The 20,888-nt window shown below is 36.9% G+C and overlaps 2 protein-coding genes across 9 annotated transcripts in view; both read right to left on the reverse strand.

Moving 5' to 3' along the window:
* LOC131691084 (ubiquitin-like modifier-activating enzyme atg7) overlaps positions 1 to 20,888 on the reverse strand; it is a 429,670-nt gene that overhangs the window by 102,674 nt on the left and 306,108 nt on the right. The window lies entirely within an intron of this gene.
* Positions 8,557 to 9,825, reverse strand: LOC131691089 (uncharacterized). The gene is made up of 2 exons (XM_058977290.1): positions 9,232 to 9,825; positions 8,557 to 9,151 (listed from the first exon to the last, which is right to left on the reverse strand). Exons 1-2 carry the CDS (start codon positions 9,737 to 9,739, stop codon positions 8,811 to 8,813), a joined length of 849 nt encoding a protein of 282 aa, XP_058833273.1. The 5' UTR covers positions 9,740 to 9,825; the 3' UTR covers positions 8,557 to 8,810.

Raw genomic sequence — 20,888 nt, forward strand, 5'->3', positions numbered from 1 at the left:
TTCTTATGAAGAGAAAGGCTACCGGCGATGACACGCCAGTACGCTCTGGAATTATCCAGGAGCTTTATTTAATTCACCGTAATGAGGTTAATAATTTGAAAGTATTTGAAAAAGCACGTTTTATGTTCCACGTGCGAGTAAAGTGGGAACATTATAGACGACATAGGGGCAGAATTCAAAATCTGACCCAGTGTCGTAGATGCCAAGGCTTTGGGCACGGCACAAAAAATTGTCATCTGGATTCCAAATGTATGATCTGTGGTGATAAATCGCACACTAAAGATACTTGTCCGGTGAAAAAAACCACAAAAAGTTTCAAATGCGCTAATTGTAGCGAAAATCATAAATCGAATTTCTGGGGTTGTCCAGTTCGAGAAAAAATTATAAATTCTCGTTCTAGACAACAAAAACATCAAATAAAAAATGTACCTACTTCTTCAGGCACACTTCAAGAAAACACGTGTTAATCCGATTCAAAATAGATTAACAACTTCTTCTACCTCCGTCACACCATCCTGCAATGGTGTGTCATCTTATGCTCCAGTGGCAGGTAGCAATGCCAAAATAACGGCTACAACTACCACGCCCTCAATCTCGTTAGCACCCAACGCTTCCTTTAGTCCAATGGATCTAGGTAGCGTAAAGCTCCAGTACACTGTTTGTCATAACGTCAAATATTTGATGAAGCAAAATTTGATCAAATAAACGTGTTTGACAAACAAATTTGACAAAAGCAGTACACGAGATCAACTGTTTAACAAACTTTTTTCATCAAATATTTGCATTGATGCGTTACCGGACGTTACGCCTAATATTGTTTGACAAACATAATAAAACAAGTTTGATGGATAAGTACGCTGTTTGTCAAATATAGTCAAACCGACGTATACGTCAAACAAATCGCCATGCGAAAAAAAAATTTGTGCTGTTTGAACTTCATGAATTTTCAAGAGTGCAAACACATGAAATATTTGTGTTAGCGCAGGGATGCCAAATGATTTTCCAGAAAATTTGTTTTATTTTTATTAATGGTCGAAGCAACTATATTGCACTCCTTTGTTCGTGATTATGCAGAGTGTGATCGAATACAAATTAAATACGCCAAGGTCCCATACAAAAGGGTAATCATTTTATGACTCACCACGCAATCAAATTTGTCTACCATTCGTGTTGACAGGTCGAATTGTAGAAGAAAAATTAATTTGGAAGCGCTGTTCGATCAAAGCATGCTGTTCATATATGATTGAAATTTTAATTTTATTTGTTTTCATTTTATAGAGTACTTGGCAATCTGTAACTGCATTTGTGTGTTCAACGATTTGTTTTCTTCCACCAGTCACAGGTAGAATCATAAATCGAATTTCTGGGGTCGTCCAGTTCGAGAAAAAATTATAAATTCTCGTTCTAGACAACAAAAACATCAAATAAAAAATGTACCTACTTCTTCAGGCACACTTCAAGAAAACACGTGTTAATCCGATTCAAAATAGATTAACAACTTCTTCTACCTCCGTCACACCATCCTGCAATGGTGTGTCATCTTATGCTCCAGTGGCAGGTAGCAATGCCAAAATAACGGCTACAACTACCACGCCCTCAATCTCGTTAGCACCCAACGCTTCCTTTAGTCCAATGGATCTAGGTAGCGTAAAGCTCCAGTACACTGTTTGTCATAACGTCAAATATTTGATGAAGCAAAATTTGATCAAATAAACGTGTTTGACAAACAAATTTGACAAAAGCAGTACACGAGATCAACTGTTTAACAAACTTTTTTCATCAAATATTTGCATTGATGCGTTACCGGACGTTACGCCTAATATTGTTTGACAAACATAATAAAACAAGTTTGATGGATAAGTACGCTGTTTGTCAAATATAGTCAAACCGGCGTATACGTCAAACAAATCGTCATGCGAAAAAAAAAATTTGTGCTCTTTGAACTTCATGAATTTTCAAGAGTGCAAACACATGAAATATTTGTGTTAGCGCAGGGATGCCAAATGATTTTCCAGAAAATTTGTTTTATTTTTATTAATGGTCGAAGCAACTATATTGCACTCCTTTGTTCGTGATTATGCAGAGTGTGATCGAATACAAATTAAATACGCCAAGGTCCCATACAAAAGGGTAATCATTTTATGACTCACCACGCAATCAAATTTGTCTACCATTCGTGTTGACAGGTCGAATTGTAGAAGAAAAATTAATTTGGAAGTGCTGTTCGATCAAAGCATGCTGTTCATATATGATTGAAATTTTAATTTTATTTGTTTTCATTTTATAGAGTACTTGGCAATCTGTAACTGCATTTGTGTGTTCAACGATTTGTTTTTTTCCACCAGTCACAGGTAGAGGAAAACAAATCGAAAATAGCTTTTCGGTCGGATTTTTTTATGATGGAACCTGGCCAACCGGTATAGATTTATCCAGCTGCATGGGTACTGTGCCGTTTTGACGTTTGGATTGGGAGGGAAATAAACCTCTCCTGGGCTTAAGGGGAGTAGTATAAAATTGCGAGATCTTGGTGTGCGTATTTCAAACGCCGATATCTACACTGTACGTCTCCTGAATAAGTTTTACAGCGACACAGAGCATTTCAGCACCATTATAAATACTTCAGGCGAGCTATTTCGAACGTTTAAATTGGCTGAGTTTTATATATGTCAGCTGGAGGAAATCAAAACCCCAATTAGTGTGTGTGAAAGGAATTGCATAAAACTCTACAGCGACAAGGTCTACTCCAAAATAGTTTAGGCAGACTTCAATTGGACAAAAAAAATTAAAGGGTTGTGTACAGGACACGACCACGGTGACATTAAAAATGTAGCTTTTTTCAAGAGCGTGCAAATGAATTTTATCTATCACACATATCGACTCAGGTTCTTGTTCACTCGCCTGTTTTCATATGTTACAATTTGCTATATACCCTCCCCATGAAAACATAATTTATTGAAGATCTTTTAACGGTAATCTATTAATTAATCAAGTATCTCACTAGGCAATTGGAATTATTTGGCTGATCCATCTAGTAAAAATAGGCTGGTCTGTCCAGAAAATATATTCAAAAGAAAAGTTCCATATTGAGAGCTGTGATGAGGAAGCCCACGCCCGCCAACGGAAATATACAGATTCTCCATGAAATATGAAATTTCATTTTCCATTTAAATTTTCAATAATGTACTAATGAACTTAAGTAAACAATCTTAAGTTTAAGTATTTCTTGATCGATTAGTGGTGGAAAAATGAAATTATTAGATAAATTACATTGTTATGCAACGTTCGCACTACCAGTCAAAACGGGTTTTTATGCTATCTTGGTGGCATTTTTCTTGTTGCTAATTATTAAAACGTGTTATAACTCTGTAGTGTAAACATTGTATTATTAAACCAATTCTGCAGCGTTTTATGTTATATAGGTGTTTTATGTGGTAATAGGACTGACATAATTATATCTTCAGTACAGCGGTGTTTCATAATTTAAAACAGATTTATTTTAAAATTTAAATTAGTATACCCAACCGTTCTATTTGTTGTATACTTTAATACTACGTTCACACTATGAGTTAAAACGTGTTTTAACGCTATCTTGATGACATATTTCTTGTTGCTAATTATTATAACGTGTTTAACTCTGTAGTGTGAACATAGTATAAAACGCATTTAGAACTGTGTTTTAAATACATAGGGTAGGACAGATATTCTGATTGGATAAAATGGGAAAACAATTTTAAGTCCAGTAACGCTTAAGACATGGCTTAAATTTGAATCGAAAAAGAACACCAGCTTCAACTGCTGCTGGGACGGTAAGTTCTGTTTTAAAATTTTCCGTTGTGTGCAGTACGAAACAAAAGTGTTTGAAATTAGAAAACAAAAAGTTCTGCTGGGAATGTGATTGTTCCAATGCAATTACACTCAGATTTTTCACGCAGGGGATACAGGCCGTGTAAATGAAAACCGCGTAAATTTCAAAATCCGCGTAAAGAAACCTGAGTGTACCCTCCTATATAAAATACTACGCTGCTGAACAGTGCAATAACTACAGAAGCACATTGTCAGATGCCTTACTGATAAAAAACATATAACCGAAAAATGAAACATGAAAACCAATAGGCTCTTTACCCTACGCAGCTACAAAGCGCCGTAAACATGTATTAACAAGTTACAACGCACACGCATGCATAAAAATAAATATATTTTTTTCAAACGCAACACTCTTAAGCAGCACACACCGTATTGAATTAAATCCAAACCACCCCGCCCACCCACTTTGCAAATCATTCTGTGACACCGTGCTGGTACCCGAAAAATCCGCACACAGCCACCGCTGCCGAAAATGCATCTTACCCGTTCGACATAAGAACAAAAACTGATTCAAACGGGTACGCGTCACCTCTATTTATAAACTAACCGTATATGGTTTAGTCACATAGGTGCGAGTGTGTGCAAATAGCCAACGTTGCCGAAAATCGATAGCGCTTATTGCATCGCCCGGAGACGATGTTGTTCGTATGAGACAAGAGCAACAACTGATTTAAACGGACATGCGTCGCTTCTATTTATGACTTTTCGCCTTTCATTGAGTCACTAAGTTGCCCTCTTTTGACGGCTGTGTCTGAGAAATCTGCCTCACGAATGGTAATTTTCCCGTTTTTCGTGAACTTTTTAATTTTACCAATTTCCAAAAGTCTACTTTTATTGGGGAGATATTAAATTATTACCAATATTTAAGTTAGGTGTTTCTGAATCGGTTGGTGTATGTATGATTAAAATCCATCTAGTAATATCGGAGTTATAAGCGTGCAAACCTTACATTTTTAGTTTTTAGAATGACACCTAGCCCCACATAGTGGAGTAAGACATTTTTAATGTCAAAATGATTAAAACGGGAATTTGAAATTTTTTTAATCCTCTTGTATTGTTGGACATGCCGATGCCAAATTTCTCCATTGCCTCGCTAGTGCAATCTAACTACATTACATGTTACAAATGCCGCCGAACCCTCATACAGCAGCTAATTATTTCCGAAAGCTGTTCTCAGATTCGGCCTAGCGCGGGAGAAGTTGACATCAAAGTGGATCCAGAGTTATATCAGATATCGAAAACGCAGTTGAAGATGCTGATGAATTAAACATTTTCCTTTGGAACCAAAAACCGAAATGCTCATCAAGGGAGATAATGGGAAGATTTACGTTATTAGGGGGTTGGGAGCAGTGCTGAAATTTCTCCCTCTCAATTGGCAATACTGCGCGACAAAGAAGGTTGCCAGTAAATTACTGTACAGTTTACGACTATATTGTATAGGTTCATATGCGTTGAGTGTCTGAGCACCCGAATAGCTATACGGAACATGCTCTCACAGTCAAGATTCTCTCAAGTTCTCTCAATAAGGTACTCATTACCGTCGAAATATGTATTGTCTCATTCTATCGACTTATCTTTCCGGTCACGTTTACGCTTCGTCATAACTCAGTCATTTTTGGTCAATAACAAGATTTTCAATACGATGAGCGGATGTAAGGTTTATGCTACCAATGATCGCATAGTTGTCCTATTTTCTATGGGATTTCCTATCTTTATGGGACTGATATGCGATCATAGGCAGTATGCTAACGATATGAAATTATTAACGCGGTGATATCCATTACGGGCGATATTCCACTATCTGTATGAAATTGTTATGCTCTTAGGCTGCAAATGAGTTTAAAGATTTTCACGATTTTCGAGTGCTATGAATTTACTACCAGGGTAGCGGTAGTTTTTGTGCAAAATTAAAGCAACCCATGAACATTTCATTTGACATTTTCGAAAAAGTTCTTTGATACTAAACGAATAAGGACGAACAAGTTGCAGCGCTCTTGAAATTGGCTTCCAAAATCCTCGGCCTTGGTTCTGAGTGATCGTGGAATATAGGACAAATATAGGCTTTCGAGTGGTTTTGCATTTTAGCGTGAGTACATCAATATTACCACCAAAATTTAAACTATTTACTTTTAGTTCGGTTATCCATGAAGAATAGTTACAGAATAATGCATACTGTAATTGCCAAGGCAACTAATAAGGAAATACACTGCAAAACATTCTACTAAGAAAAAAACATTTTTTGGTTATTTCAATTTCAACAATTAGAGGCATTCTCAAACGACTAATGATAGTTGTCTTCAAAATCGTTTTCGCTTAAAGAACGATTCTAACCCACAGTAGTAGAAAGCTAGTTTATATAAAATTTTGTCCATCTAATATTTCTACTGAAGTTCTTGATGGTTGGGGCCACGATCTTGGGTCCTATTCTCGCAGCCACATTACTTAGTGTCTGGAAAGGAATTTCCTTATAGTCTAGGTGGCGTGAATAGGACCCAACGAGCATTATGGTAAGCATTATTTTTGCAAAATAGCTTTGTCGGCTACTTTTTAAAGATTTACCAAATCCCAAAGTGTGTTCGAAACGACACTTATGATGCCCGCTTCAGCAGCAAGGAAGTCACCAATATCAGATGTATTTAATCTACGTAAAAAGACGCAGGTCGCTTTTATAGTCTCGGATCGATTGGTATATTCAATTTACCATAATTCAACAATGCTTCGATATAATGTCACCATTTGTCTATGCTATAGAAATGTTGGTTAAACTTAGGATCAAAAATAAGTTATTGACCATCCTGGGTGAAAATAAGCGTTTTCAAATCTAACTTCGTAAAAAATTTGCTCTTTCCATTTGCATTTGCTCTGTTTTTCATTCTCACCAAAAAGTATTGTGTACTATCAATTGGAAGAAAATTTAGTTTTTAATAGTGATACACCGGTGTAAGACCAATTACATTGGCTTATGCTTAGGTATATTGGCGTTTGGTTTTCACTTGATGCCAAACTTTTCTAACTCAAGTTTGAACGAATGTAGTCGCTGTCTCACCGGTGTAAAACAATGTCAAAAACTAAAATAGAGTACTCTTGTTACACTATCGAAAAACAAAAACCGAATGCGGTAATTTTTTGCACGTCAAATTCAATTCCAAAAATGCGCCAGCATCAGCGGACTAAAAATGCCTCGCGCTAATAGCAAAATTCTTCTGCCGAATGGTATTACCGTAATGATTGTCTGGTTAGCTATGGTCAAGTACCTGAAAATTTGGAATAATTAGAAATGCAAGAATTTTATCGCATACCTTTTTGAATTTCATTGAACTAGATTGACAACAACTTGGTTCAAATAGTTCATTCATTGGTTAATATTCAACAGCGCTAAATAATTATATGTAAATATTGTTTTCATTTAGTATTTAGTAATTAAAACTAAATTATATTTTGAAAGTTTGACGATACAGAAAAAGAGCAAATATATATTAGGGGGAGTCCTAATGTGGCACTTGGTTACCGTACAGTCCTCTTTTTTATAGGATTGTGAACTCTTTAGATGTCATCAAATAATATTCTGGTTAGGATATCATAACACATCGGCGAGAAAGCAGTGAGTATATGTGTGGGATTCTACTATATGTCGACTCTTTTGACCTTGGGTATGCTTCTAAATTTCTTCCTCAGAAGGGTTTGATTTATTGGAGTCACACGCCTAGTGGTTCTAATGGGCATTCCGTTTGGGCAGATTTCGGAAAGTTGGTTGAGGCGAATATTTCTCAAGTATCTAATAAAGGGAGATTGTTCTCCCAGTTCATATCATGTCTTTTGCTCAATTATAGAGGACTGAAGCAGTTTCAATTTAAATTTTTATACGGCAGATAACAATGACTAAAATGCACCATCAGGAGCACATTTTATAGGAGTAGACAAACTAGAGTACGCCATATCACACTCTGAGACAAACATGCACAAAATCTTGTCCTCTTGTCGAGAACCTTGGCAGACAATGGTACGATTTTGCAAAATTCGTCTTGCGGGAGGGATCGAAATGACTGCAGTTTCATCGGATTGCTAAAAAATATATACTTTGAGGATTGATGGAAATTATTTTAATTCATAGGAAATTTGCATATTTTCTTTTTAGGTATACTGACTAATATTAATTTCTATTGATTTTCTTCAGGCGAAGCGTGTTTCCAATCATATAATGTTGGCATAACTTTTTCGAAAACATCTTTGTTTAACTTAAGCAAAAGAATATGTTCCAGCGTATCTTCGGACAATCCGGTTCTGAAGTCAGAAAGCACTAAAGCTAGGGCACTAAATGCTCTTTCCACAGATACCTGCGTAGCTGGCACAGCAAAAACCACCATGGCTACCGCATGCAGTTCACGATGTGTATGCTTTCTTGACGACCATTGTTTGAACACATCGTAATTATACGGTTGTCGTGGCTCAGCTGCCAATTACTGCATTTGTTTTCTAAAAGAAGGACCGTCTGAGACGCTAGAATCAAATGATGAAGCACCACCGAATAGTTCCGTCATGAAAATGTCCATATCAGCCATCTCTCGATTACCAGACTGCCCTGCATCAGCATCTAATTCTGATGTTGCTGAAGAACTGGGATCCAGGCGACTGATGCGATGCCACGTTTGAGTTATGAAATCCTGAAACAGATTGTTAAAGTATAAATAAGCATAAGTCAGTAAAGAGTCTACCCAGAATACTTAATATTACATTTAATGATATTGAACTTCTAATAGCATTTTCGTTTTTCCCTGGTGGTACACCGGTGTAGTGTCAAAAAGAGATAGACCTAGCAGACCCAAGTTTTAATTTTTTTAATTTTTCGGAATCCCACACATATACCCACTTTCTACTCTAAAGTATCTTGCGAGAACTTCTAACAGATTTGCTATGGTAGTTATTTTTTAAAACCGGCCAATATTTGATCATTTTGAATAACAAATCAAGTTTACCTGGACTGCATTTCTTTCTTCTACTGATGGAAATAATGTTGAACCAGAAAAATTGAATCGCGGGTCTAAAAAGAGTGATGCTTTGAAAGCCATATTTTCCTTCATTTTTGCCAAGCGATTTTTTATGGCTTGCAGCAAAGGTTCACAAAACGGGTTGTGAATCTCATTTTCGATAGTCCGCATTATATTAAGCCATTGTATATAGAAGTCATTCAATGCTACGTGGTGGTTTTGAAGCTGTTTTGTTAATTTGTAAACCGGTGTAAACGCTGCGACGAAGTTTTTCATGAAGAGCCAGTCTTCGGATGAGAATACTGTAAAACAATGCAAAATCATTTAAGAGCAAACCAACCCCATTGTTATTTGGAATCATTCAACATATACATATACATACCGATATCTTCATACTGTATGCCAAGTTCGATGTAAAAAGGCTCTTGCTTGACTATTGATTTCACCATTTTATACCTTCCAGCCCACCGAGTAAAGCTCCAAAGGGGAGCTTTGGATGCCTGTTTGTGCTCGAAATATAGAGTGTATTTAGTCTTCCTTGTCTTCTTCACTACATTGGTCACTTTTCGGATTCTCTCGTCATTTTTTTTAATCACGTCGGAAACCGCTAGGGTGTGTGCAGCGCATCTCACCAAACTTAATTGATTCGAGAGCTCAGCCTTTATTGATGTCGATACCTCGTCGGCCTGTTCATCTTCATCGTCATCACATGACATTGTGTCTGCACTAGCGATTGTATGTTGGACTGATTTGATAGCAGCGATCATATTCGCACCATTATCCGTTGTGGTGGAGAATACTTGGTTGATGTCGATATCGTAGGCCTTCAATACATCCAATATCTTGCCCTTGAGAAAATTACCAGTCTGGCTTTCTTTCACTTCCAGCATACCTGTATTGAAGAAATCGTTAGAAAGCTCAGATTTGACACGGCTTCAACAAGAAAATTAAAAAATGATGATATTAATAGTCACCATGCATATGCTGTTTTAAAATTGCTGAACAAATTATTGTTACTTGACAAAGATAGCGCAATTTAAGACTTACCTAGTGTGCGAATCACAATCTCAGAATCTTTCTCGAACTGAATATTAATTCCGAGGATGTGTCGATGATGCCTCGAGGCGGAATCTAGCTTCAACGATATAAGTTTTCCGCTTGTTTCTTCTCGGATTGCTTGCTGTACTCGTTTGGCAGCTACATCCAGGTGTATTTTGATGTTTGTCCGGTTGATGTTTGTGTTCAGTGTTTCGGAGATTGAGTCAAGCAATAATTTGAGTCCCTCCCACTCGAAACAACTTAATGGTAGGTGATGGACAGCGACTAGTTTCAGACATGCCTCCATGAATACCTGCTTATTTATAGCTACAAGCTGTGTGGCGATCACTCGAGTCTTTTTGGCAGTTGGTTCCGTTGAACGCATTAAGTTTTTTTGTGGCAGCTTCTGGATGTTGTGAACGGCAGTATCGAATAAAATTACCTACATCCCAGGAAGCTGCAGACTGGGAATACCGACATCCGCTCATGGGATCGAGTGAACAAAACCAACCTTCATCCTCTTTGCGCACAGATTCTCTGGCTATTTGCGTAAAAGACGTTTTTCGCTTGACCGGCTTATTTGTCTCCATTTTTGTTCTTCTATAACACTACCAATAATTTTCGCACTAAACCGCGTGTGTCTTGCTTCGTTGAGATGAAAATCACTTTTGACGTCATACAAACTAATATGGAAGTTGCCAGCGCGAATGTTTTACGCATATGCTTTTCCTTCTTCGATCATTATTTCAATTAGAAATACTGATCACAATTTTAGTTATTGGATGTGCAAGAAGAAAAAAGTGTCTGGCTAGTATGTTTTTCGCCAAGATTGACATATTTACCAGTGCTAATAAGAACAATTTTTATACCGTTTAGGAGAGTTTTTAATTCAGCAAAAAAAGTCACATTTCCGTTTTTAAACGTGGTGGCAAAATTTGCGTTATAAATTGTTCCCTGTTCTAAGTAGATATTTACGTTTTTATTTACTATGCATGTCAGAATGCTATCCTTGCTAATAATATATACTGGCAACTCGTTTAACTGGTGGCAGATTGTAGGGAATATGTATAGAAATAAAGTTAATATTCAAAAGTCTTCGATTCAAATAGTCTGTGAAATACCTGAAAAAAAATCAAAAATATAAATAGTAATAAAAATAATAATCATTACCATAATTTGAACAAATGGAGAATGATACTGAAAATTATATTGAAACTATCGACTAATATTAGCTGAACATTCGACAACAGAAAAAAAATGATCGAAGTGTGCTGCCATATGATGTTTATTTCGAACTTGAAGAAATTTTCATTCACTTGGCGACGTTTGCAATGGACAGTTGGAATTTTACAATCCGCAAAAGAACGACAGCAGCTCAAGAGGAAATCTAAAAAAATCGACTACTTACTGGTCACGACAATGGCGCAGGGAACACTCCAATGAGGTAAATTGAATAAAGTGAACATATTTTAATGCAATAAAAAGTGCTGTGCAAAAGGAAAGCAAATCTGAGGAATTTATTTAAAAAATACGGTTACCACGGTAACTAGAATTAAAAAGGACGATAAAAAAAATTCTGGATTACAAATTTAACGTGAATAATTTTAGGACTATTGTTAGAAGAAATTATTGAAAATCATCGACGGAAGGGCGATGAATGTATATTTTTAAAAATCCACGACGGAAGGGCGTTGGAAAAATAATGTCAAAAGAAATTGTTAAAATTTATCGTCGGAAGGGCGTTAAATGAACATTTAAAAAAAAGTTTACGAATAAATGGCATTACGCAAAAGTGATGTTTTGTGCATTAAAATTCCAAGGCGAAAGAAAAAAAATATTTAAATTTCCGTAAAATTGCGGAATACAATCGATCAGATGTTTTCTGATGGAAGAGCGAATAAGTAATTCAGACCTTTGGGCATTGGCAATTATTTGAATATACTGGCTGTTAATTTTTTTTTTGAAAAATAAGTATATATAAATGGAGATCTCAAAAATAGGTTTGAGAGCAAATAATTTAGTTGGGAAAAACATGCTGACGATATGGAAATGTGTACCATTTTTCGTCAGAATACTCCCGAGAGATACAGTCGAACGCATCTAAGTCGAATAGATTCCAACAACTGTCTTTACACGTTAGGTTTCGGGTGTATGGAGATCTCATGGGATCAAATCGAGAAGATAACTGAGCAAGACAATGAGCATATGAATGTGAACTAAGAAATCGAAACGAACCATTGGTTTATCACACTGTACATAAGAAAGAACTACACTATCTTGGATATCGTGTGTTTGGGGGTGAAAATGTGATCCTGTCCAAGGTACTACGTATCAAGGATTATGCGTAGTTTCTTCTGACCCGCGTTGTTATTAGATACAGATAAGTTTACGAAAAATTATGAAACGTATGAAGTCTTGGATCACAAAACTCTTCGTATTGAATGCAAAAGCTAGGAAATAGGATGCAGCGCTATGTTTACAACCATAGTACATTTATCCTTCATTCGCGATTAAGCGTAACGCCTTCTAAGTCGTTAGTCGGTTCGAGCTATCGCGGAACATTCCCCAGTCTATGGAGTGAATCAGAATCCAGGATTTCGGATCGAACGGGCATAAAGTAGCAAGACTGTTAAGCCTAGCTCACGAGTAAGCATTACGCGGACGCGGCACTCGGAGCTAGAGAATGCGATATTGACATCAAATATACAGTAATTGTATGGAACGAACAATGAAGTGCAGTATGCCGGAAACGTTTATAACTTCAGGAGAGCTCCTTTCGATCATCAGAATCAGAATCCAATAGATGATATTCAGTATATAATTGAGGTAGAATCATATGGTTTACAAGAGAATAGTTAAAATACGGAACAAGGTTTTCCGAGTTCACAATCTGAGGAGAACTTTAAATTGAGAGTTTTACGAGAACGAGGCAACATTCAGAAAACATCTCGATACAACGATGATTTTGTATGTACCATTCACTGTTAAAGGTAGAGAAGGTAAGCAATGTAGGGAATATGTATAGAAATAAAGTTAATATTCAAAAGTCTTCGATTCAAATAGTCTGTGAAATACCTGAAAAAAAATCAAAAATATAAATAGTAATAAAAATAATAATCATTACCATAATTTGAACAAATGGAGAATGATACTGAAAATTATATTGAAACTATCGACTAATATTAGCTGAACATTCGACAACAGAAAAAAAAATGATCGAAGTGTGCTGCCATATGATGTTTATTTCGAACTTGAAGAAATTTTCATTCACTTGGCGACGTTTGCAATGGACAGTTGGAATTTTACAATCCGCAAAAGAACGACAGCAGCTCAAGAGGAAATCTAAAAAAATCGACTACTTACTGGTCACCCAGTAAAGCTCAGCCGGAATTGAACTGGAATTCTGGCTGGTTCCAGTTCGTACACGGGCTCCAGTGACACAACCGATTCTAACTAGAATCGGTTGTGTCACTGGAGCCGGAATACGAACTGGAACCAGCCAGAATTCCGGTTCATTTCCGGCTGAGCTTAACTGGGCAGGTGAGTGCCACACACAAAAACAGAGATCGGAAACCATACATATTGCAATAACTGAGTGGTCTCTCTGTCTCTTTCACGCAAACTGTTTAGCGACTGTGGAGAAATGGCGAATGGGTGATAACGCAATCAAAGCTGTTGTCATTTACTGGGCTCACATTAACCATAGCGTGTAACTCTTGAGTCGCTCATTTGACAAACGCAGAAACCAGATGAATTGCTGTTGACGATGACTTTTACTATATTGTCAATGTCTTTTGACATGATTGACAAATTGCAGCTCTGGTTGGGAGAGGAAAAAGTTGAAATGGGCGATTTGCAGAGCGTTTTCGTCGATTTATGAATCCGGATCGCAAGATGAAACAAAATAGTTCGAAGGGAGAAAAGGGATCTGATGGTTTGCCGCTAAAGAAGGATCGTTCATTACCCATTCGGAACCGATGTCCATATTGTAATAAAGAGTTTGCGGACAAGTACCTGATGACGACGCACATTCGATGGCACACGAGTAGGTTAAGGTTTTACTTATTTTCTTTTCTGTAAATTCCAATTACATACTATTTACTGTTACAGGTGAAAAGCCCTTCCCCACTGTTCGAAAACATTCACTCAATCCATAACGCTGAAGTTACACGTCAGGTTGCACACCCGGGAAAACTCCGTACGTGTGCGAATACTGCGACCGAGGGTTCACTCAATCCTACAATCTGACGGTGCACCTGCGAACCCAACACAACAAGATAATGGTATAGGACGCGAAGTCGACGTGCTGCCCGAGCACAAATGTCGAGTATGTAGCAAGGTCTACCGATCGGCGAAAAGTTTCCGGCTGCACGGGAAGTTGCATGCCACCGGGAAACTGTTCGATTGTCGCGATTGTGGTAAAAAGTATAACACATATGTGGCCAAATGCAAGGCTTCTAATACCAACGTGAAGAAAAAGATGTACTCGTGTAAAATCTGAAGCCAAACATTCAAGCATCAGCAAAACGGGGTGTACCACATGAGCAACAAAAACAAACACAAACGGTTCGACAGAGGTTTTGAGAGATCTGGAGACGGACGAAGGAGAGGCGATTTGCCGAAGCTAAAATAACTTTCTCGTTCCCAAATTCTTAAAACTACCAAGCACAACACCGGGCAACTTGAGCAATTTGTCCTGAGCATGTTTTTGGCAAGTCGTGAGGATAGTGTACGCGTTTATTGGGTAGTATTTGGCGCACCAACATTAGTAGCGTAAATATCCAGCGCCAGACGCAGGTTCCGTTTGATGGATTCGATGGAATCGCTATCAACAGCCTCTTCATCATCTCGACTTCCATGGGCTCATTCAGTAGTTTATGATAAAATAACAATAGTCAACATAGGATACGGTCCGACCAGGATGTAGAATTCAACTAGATACATTCGACAATAATACTACGCAAGACTGGCAGTATACTCAACTGCTGTATGCTTTTCAAGAGCAGCTGATTCTTGGTGAACTATCAGAAAGGATTCAAAAGAAATGGCATTTGCTTACATTTCAGCATGTAACAAAAACTATTGAATTCAAATAGTTTGTACCTTTCCGATTTATTTGAGGCATGATTTTCCTGGAAAGACAAATACCAACAATATCAAAAAAAGCGCCGAATTTTTTTTAACGTGGCGAATGAATTATTTTAAGTCACTTCAATAAAACAATCAATCAATCAGCCGAATTTCAAACCTTGACTATTTTTTGTTTTGACAACAAATTCTGTCAAAACAAATCAGTTTCGCGTACGGCGTATTTTGCTATCCTGAATGAGCAAAGCACGTTTGTCAAACTTCTCCATCAACAAGTTTGACAAACTTCTCCATTAACAAGTTTGACAAACTTCTCCATCAACAAGTTTGACAAACTTCTCCATCGACAAGTTTGACAAACTGCAGCGTTACGATGTTTGAAGTATTGACAAACTGGTTAGTACACTGTTTGACAAATAGACAAATAATCGCTTTGACAAACACGAATGAAAAATTTGGCAAACTGTGTTTGATCAAATATTTGAAGAGCCAGTACACAGCAGTTCAAATTTATTTCACGAAAGATGTCACATATTTGACGTAATTACAAACAGTGTACTGGTAGCTTAACGGAAGAAAAATTAAAATACCTACAAGAGTCTGTTTGAAGCTTTTCAAGCGGGGTGGGAATTTGCTAACAAAATTGTAATGAAATTAAAGTTTAACAATGACGTTAAATAATCATTTAAATTTATTAAATTGGAATGCTCGTTCATTAAAAACGAGCGAAGATGAATTTTTCAACTTCTTGACGATACATAATGTGCATATAGCCGTTGTGACCGAAACTTTTTAAAACCAAATATTAAATTGAAGAGTAACTCTAATTTTGTTATTCATCGATTTGATCGAATTGTTGGATTCGGCGGAGGAATCGCAATAGCGGTTAATCGCAGGATCAAACATTCCGTTACGCCGTCTCTTGACACCAAGGTGATCGAGAGTTTGGGTATCGAAGTTGAAACTGATCTTGGTATCATTTTTATTGCTGCAGTCTATTTGCCTTTTCAGTGCACTGGCGAGCAAATTAATTTCTTGAAAGGAGACTTACAAAACCTTACAAGAAATCGGTCGAAATTCTTCATAATCGGTGATTTTAATGCCAAACACCGAGCCTGGAATAATGCTCAAAGCAATTCCAACGGTAAACTACTTTTTAATGATTGCTCTTCCGGTTATTATTCAATTTTGTTTCCGAATGGCCCTACGTGCTATTCGTCTGTAACGAATCCATCAACAATTGATTTGGTTTTGACAGATCAAAGTCACATTTGTAGCCAATTGATTACACATGCTGACTTTGATTCTGATCATCTTCCAGTAACGTTTTCACTTTCTCAAGAAGCTGTTTCCAATCCCATTAGCTCAGTGTTCAATTATCGCAAAGCGAATTGGGAAAGGTACAAAACTTATATTGAGAATAATTTTAATCATGACCTTGATTTACAAAATGAAGCTGACATTGATACGGCATTACAAAATTTAAGTATATCTATAGTTGATGCTAGAAATTTATCAGTACCAACAACACAGAAAAAATTAATACTCCTATTATTGACGACGATCTTCAACTTCTGATTCGCTTGAAGAATGTTCGAAGACGTCAATATCAACGTTCTCGTGATCCTGCTATGAGATGTATCTATCAGGATCTACAAAAAGAAATTAAGCATAGATTCACACTATTAAGAACTGAAAATTTCGCGAAAGAGGTTGAACAAATCAAGCCAAATTCTAAGCCTTTCTGGAAACTTTCTAAGGTTCTTAAGAAACCTCAGAAACCAATTCCAGCTTTGAAGGAAGGTGACCACATACTTCTTACAAACGAAGAAAAAGCTCAAAAACTTGCTCAGCAGTTTGAAAGCGTCCATAATTTTAATCTTAACGTTGTGAGTCCTATTGAAACCGAAGTCTTACAAAAATATGAAAACGTTTCAAATCAAGTATTGTCTCTAGACGATATTGTTGAAACAAACTATGATGAGATCAAATCCATCATGAAAAGGCTAAAAAATATGAAAGCTCCAGGTTATGATGGAATTTTCAACATTCTTCTTAAAAACCTTCCCGAAATCACCAAGAGATACTTGGTCAAAATATTCAACAAATGTTTTGAATTAGCATACTTCTCTGAAAGATGGAAAAATGCCAAGATTATTCCTATTTTGAAGCCAGATAAAAACCCAGCAGAAGCATCTAGCTATCTTCGGCTATCGAAATTATTTGAAAAAATCATCCTAACTAGAATGATGTCACATATCAATGAGAATACTTTTTTTCTTCCTGAGCAGTTTGGATTTCGTCTTGGACATTCAACTGCTCATCAACTTGTGAGAGTAACTAAAATGATAAAGGCAAATATCTCCGAGGGCTATTCCTCTGGAGTTGCTCTTTTAGACATCGAAAAAGCTTTCGACAGTGTTTGGCACAAAGGTTTAATTGCCAAAATGTGGGATTTCAATTTTCCAATTTACAAAATAAATATAGCATAATAATAAAGATAATTAAAAATTATCTTACTAACCGTACCATACAGGTTTCTTATCAGAATTGTACATCTAATAAGCTACCCGTTAAAGCAGGCGTCCCTCAAGGATCAAGCGTCGCACCAATACTATACAATATTTTTACCTCTGATCTTCCAAATCTACCTACAGGCTGTAAAAAGTCCATATTATTAAATTTAATGTTTTGAATTTAACGTGGTCAGATAAAGTTAAATATTTGGGTTTGATAAAAAAAACTCAATTTTAAGGATCACATTGAAGGAATCTAAACAAAATGCAACAAATATATAAAATGTTTATACCCTCTTATAAATAGGAATTCTAGGCTCTGTCTAAAGAACAAACTATTCATTTATAAACAAATATTTAGACCGGCAATACTATATGCAGTGCCAATCTGGGCATGTTGTTGTGCTACTAGGAAGAAAACGATTCAAAGGATTCAGAATAAAATTCTGGAAATGATTTTGAAGCGTCCTCCCTGGTTTAGCACAAATGAGTTGCACAGACTCGCAAACATAGAAACATTAGAAATTATGACGAACAGTATTATAAGCAACTTCCGACAAAAATCGTTGCAATCTTCAATTGCAACGATTAGCTCTCTTTATAGTTTATAAGTTAGTTTATAAGATTTGTTTAACTCCTTATTCGGAAGACAAGTAGATTTAAAACATCCTACTGAAAAAAATACTTAACTGCGAAAGCAAATTTTTCTAGGTCTGTGGTTTACATTACGGTTTGTCAAAATAAAGCAAACAACGGTGAAAATACTTGTCTTTTTCAACTCAGTGTGTAATCAAAATGGTTCAAATTGTTCTAGAATGCAGAGCAATGGATTTGATTCAGTTTGGTTTTTGTGTATACTCATATTTTTTTGAGCCCAGTTTAGTAAAAATTTCCGGGTGAAGGGCTCATCACAGGTGGTAACCCTAATTACTGCAGAAAAGATAGAAGCATCGATCGCCTTCTCTGAAAAGCTTCTAACATTTATAAATTTCTATCTCAAACTTTAAAAATCGTTTTTCTCGAAAAGTGATAAATGGCGCTTGTCATAAGACAGCACAACAGCGACGATTTATCAGGCTACTGATGTCAGCTTGTGAGAATTATAGGTAAATAAATTAGTGATTCTCCATTATATCACAGAGAACAGACATCCATCTTCAGCATTCAACTTGTGTAAAATCTCTAACGGTTTCGAAGGTAGTTGGGATATCCAAACCAGGTGCGCTACTGTTTTTATCGTACGGTTTTTGTTTTAGTGTTTCGGATTCTCCTCGTCAGTAACTAGCACCAACTGGGTGTCTAGTTAGACGATGTATCTAAGCTAGTACCCAAATTAGCACTAGTTAGACACAAAAATCCTAAAAAGTCACACGTCTTGCGTGAACACTAAACAACTGGCTTATACCGAGTGATGTCTCGATAGTAAGCACAGAAGTTCTGTTTGCTGACGAAGAATATGAACCGAAACTGTCTTATGGTTTGAAGACCCAAACGCCTGAAATTATGCAAATTCCCAAATGGGAAAGTTTTGGACGAATCCAAATTTTTTGTGCATAAGGACACATACCTTACATAACGTACGGTTTTTGTTTTAGTGTTTCGGATTCTCCTCGTCAGTAACTAGCACCAACTGGGTGTCTAGTTAGACGATGTATCTAAGCTAGTACCCAAATTAGCACTAGTTAGACACTAAAATCCAAAAAGTCACACGTCTTGCGTGAACACTAAACAACTGGCTTATACCGAGTGATGTCTCGATAGTAAGCACAGAAGTTCTGTTTGCCGACGAAGAATATGAACCGAAACTGTCTTATGGTTTGAAGACCCAAACGCCTGAAATTATGCAAATTCCCAAATGGGAAAGTTTTGGACGAATCCAAATTTTTTGTGCATAAGGACACATACCTTACATAACGTACGGTTTTTGTTTTAGTGTTTCGGATTCTCCTCGTCAGTAACTAGCACCAACTGGGTGTCTAGTTAGACGATGTATCTAAGCTAGTACCCAAATTAGCACTAGTTAGACACTAAAATCCAAAAAGTCACACGTCTTGCGTGAACACTAAACAACTGGCTTATACCGAGTGATGTCTCGATAGTAAGCACAGAAGTTCTGTTTGCCGACGAAGAATATGAACCGAAACTGTCTTATGGTTTGAAGACCCAAACGCCTGAAATTATGCAAATTCCCCCACCCAGTTGGTGCTAGTTACTGACGAGGAGAATCCGAAACACTAAAACAAAAACCGTACGTTATGTAAGGTATGTGTCCTTATGCACAAAAAATTTGAATTCGTCCAAAACTTTCCCATTTGGGAATTTGCATACTGTTTTTATGTTTTTTGTGGCTGAGTTCGACTGAATTGACAGCGGTTATTCCTCTATCCAGTCAAACTAGTCCGGAACCGGTTCGGACTTCCAGCATGAATTCCAGCTCAAATGCATCAACCGATAGAGTCGGAATCGGTTGTTTTCTTTGAGCAAGATTCCATACTGAATGCATTCAGGAATTCGAACCGGTTCCGGAATGGATTTGAAGGATAGTTGGGATAGGTTAGTGTGGCGGCGCTACTGTTTATCGTTTATTTATTCAAATGTTTACACACGTTTTTTAAAAATTTTTGTTCGATTATGGATGTCTGTTCTCTGTGATTATATGTACTACTAAGACCTGCCTGCTGAAATATGCTTTCTAAAATGTGATTTTGTGTAAATGTTTGGGAGAAAAATTCTTTATTCTATGTTTGAAAGAAGAATTTTTCTTTCAAACCTTTACACAAAATCACATTTTAGACAGCATATTTCAGCATTGTATGCTTACGTATCATAAGTCGATAGTTCGGTATAGCAGAAGCCTTTTCTAAATCGAGAGAGATTTTGAAAATGGATTTATTTTTTAAACACTCGAGTTTGTTTTTGCAGATATATGTTTCCCTACAGCTTATTTAGCTTTTGGGTGATGAATTCGTTATAGTTCTTTTGTGGCTGAGTTCGACAGAATTGACAGCGGTTATTCCTCTACCCAATCAAACTGGTCCGGAACCGGTTCGGACTTCCAGCATAATGCATCAACCGATAGAGTCGGAATCGGTTGTTTTCTTTGAGCTAGATTTCATACCGAATCCATTCAGGTTTTCGAACCGGTTCTGGAATGGATTTGACGGATAGTTGGGATAGGTTAGTGTGGCGGCGCTAGTGTTTATCGTATATTAATTCAAATGTTTACACACGTTTTTTAAATATTTTTGTTCGATCATGGATGTCTGATCTCTGCGCTTGAACCGTTCGAATAGAAATTCGTTCAGTTTACTCTTCGTATAAAATAATGAGGGAGTAGTACATATCTCGACAAACATATGATTACGGCCTAAAAGCCAACTGTCATAATCCACTTTGA

The sequence above is a fragment of the Topomyia yanbarensis genome, chromosome 3, assembly GCF_030247195.1.
Source record: "Topomyia yanbarensis strain Yona2022 chromosome 3, ASM3024719v1, whole genome shotgun sequence".
Taxonomy (NCBI): domain Eukaryota; kingdom Metazoa; phylum Arthropoda; class Insecta; order Diptera; family Culicidae; genus Topomyia; species Topomyia yanbarensis.